The sequence below is a fragment of the Meleagris gallopavo genome, unplaced genomic scaffold (genome assembly GCF_000146605.3).
Source record: "Meleagris gallopavo isolate NT-WF06-2002-E0010 breed Aviagen turkey brand Nicholas breeding stock unplaced genomic scaffold, Turkey_5.1 ChrUn_random_7180001951649, whole genome shotgun sequence".
NCBI lineage: Eukaryota > Metazoa > Chordata > Aves > Galliformes > Phasianidae > Meleagris > Meleagris gallopavo.
The window spans coordinates 1-1,041 of record NW_011212770.1 but is presented as its reverse complement, the minus strand read 5'-3'; the positions used below and the strand labels follow the sequence as shown (position 1 = coordinate 1,041).

General features: G+C 64.1%; 1 protein-coding gene across 1 annotated transcript; it reads left to right on the top strand.

The window, feature by feature from the left end:
- Window positions 1–6: 6 nt before the first annotated feature.
- On the top strand, window positions 7–989 carry LOC104916939 (thyroid hormone receptor alpha-like; the record flags this gene model as incomplete). The annotated part of the gene is made up of 2 exons (XM_010728012.2): window positions 7–163; window positions 650–989. Coding segments are annotated over 2 exons (497 nt in total), but the record flags the coding sequence as incomplete, so codon positions are not given.
- Between the last annotated feature and the right edge of the window lie 52 nt (window positions 990–1,041).

Genomic DNA, 1,041 nt, shown 5'->3' with positions numbered 1-1,041 from the left:
CCACCCCCACCCCAGGGCTTTTTCCGTCGGACCATCCAGAAGAACCTGCACCCCACCTACTCCTGCAAGTACGATGGGTGCTGCGTCATCGACAAGATCACCCGCAACCAGTGCCAGCTGTGCCGCTTCAAGAAGTGCATCTCTGTGGGCATGGCCATGGACTGTGAGTGCGGGCGGGGGGCGGACTGGGGCCACAACCTCAGCTGTAGGGCGCTGCGGGAGCCCAGTATGGGGTGAGCAGGGTGTCTGGTGCCTCTGCAGGACCAGGTTGGGATGCCCGGCACAGCTGGCAGTGCCACGGGGCAGCTTGGGGTGCCCGCTGCAGGGCTAAGCTGGGGAGCACCCAGTGTGTACGTGCATAGGGCCTTTGGGGACCCTTTTACAGGTGTAGTTGGGCTGCGTGGGATATGTGCACGCCGTGGGGCAGGTCGGGGTGCCTGATGTAGCCATAGAGAAGATCAGGGTGCCCAGCACAGCCGGCGGTGCCGTGGGGTGTTTTGGGGGATCCTTTTGCAGCTGTGGGAGCGGTTGGGGAGGAGCTGACTTGTGCGCACCGTGGGGCAGGTCGGGGTGCGTGGTGCAGCTGCGGGGCAGTTTGGGGCACCCAGCAGTGCTGGGATGTGGGGTTGTGCTGATTGCCACCCCGCAGTGGTGCTGGACGACTCGAAGCGCGTAGCCAAGAGGAAGCTGATCGAGGAGAACCGGGAGCGGCGGCGCAAGGAGGAGATGATCAAATCGCTGCAGCACCGGCCCAGCCCCAGCGCAGAGGAGTGGGAGCTGATCCACGTGGTGACCGAGGCGCACCGCAGCACCAACGCGCAGGGCAGCCACTGGAAGCAGAAGAGGAAATTCCTGGTGAGGGCAACGAGGGGCCCCGCACCTGCCTGGGTACTGCAAGCTGAGCACTGGTGCGCTCCTTGTGCACACACTGCTGTGCTCCTTGTGCACGCACTGCTGTGCTCCTTGTGCACACACTGCTGTGCTCCTTGTGCACGCACTGCTGTGCTCCTTGTGCACGCACTGCTGTGCTCCTTGTGCACA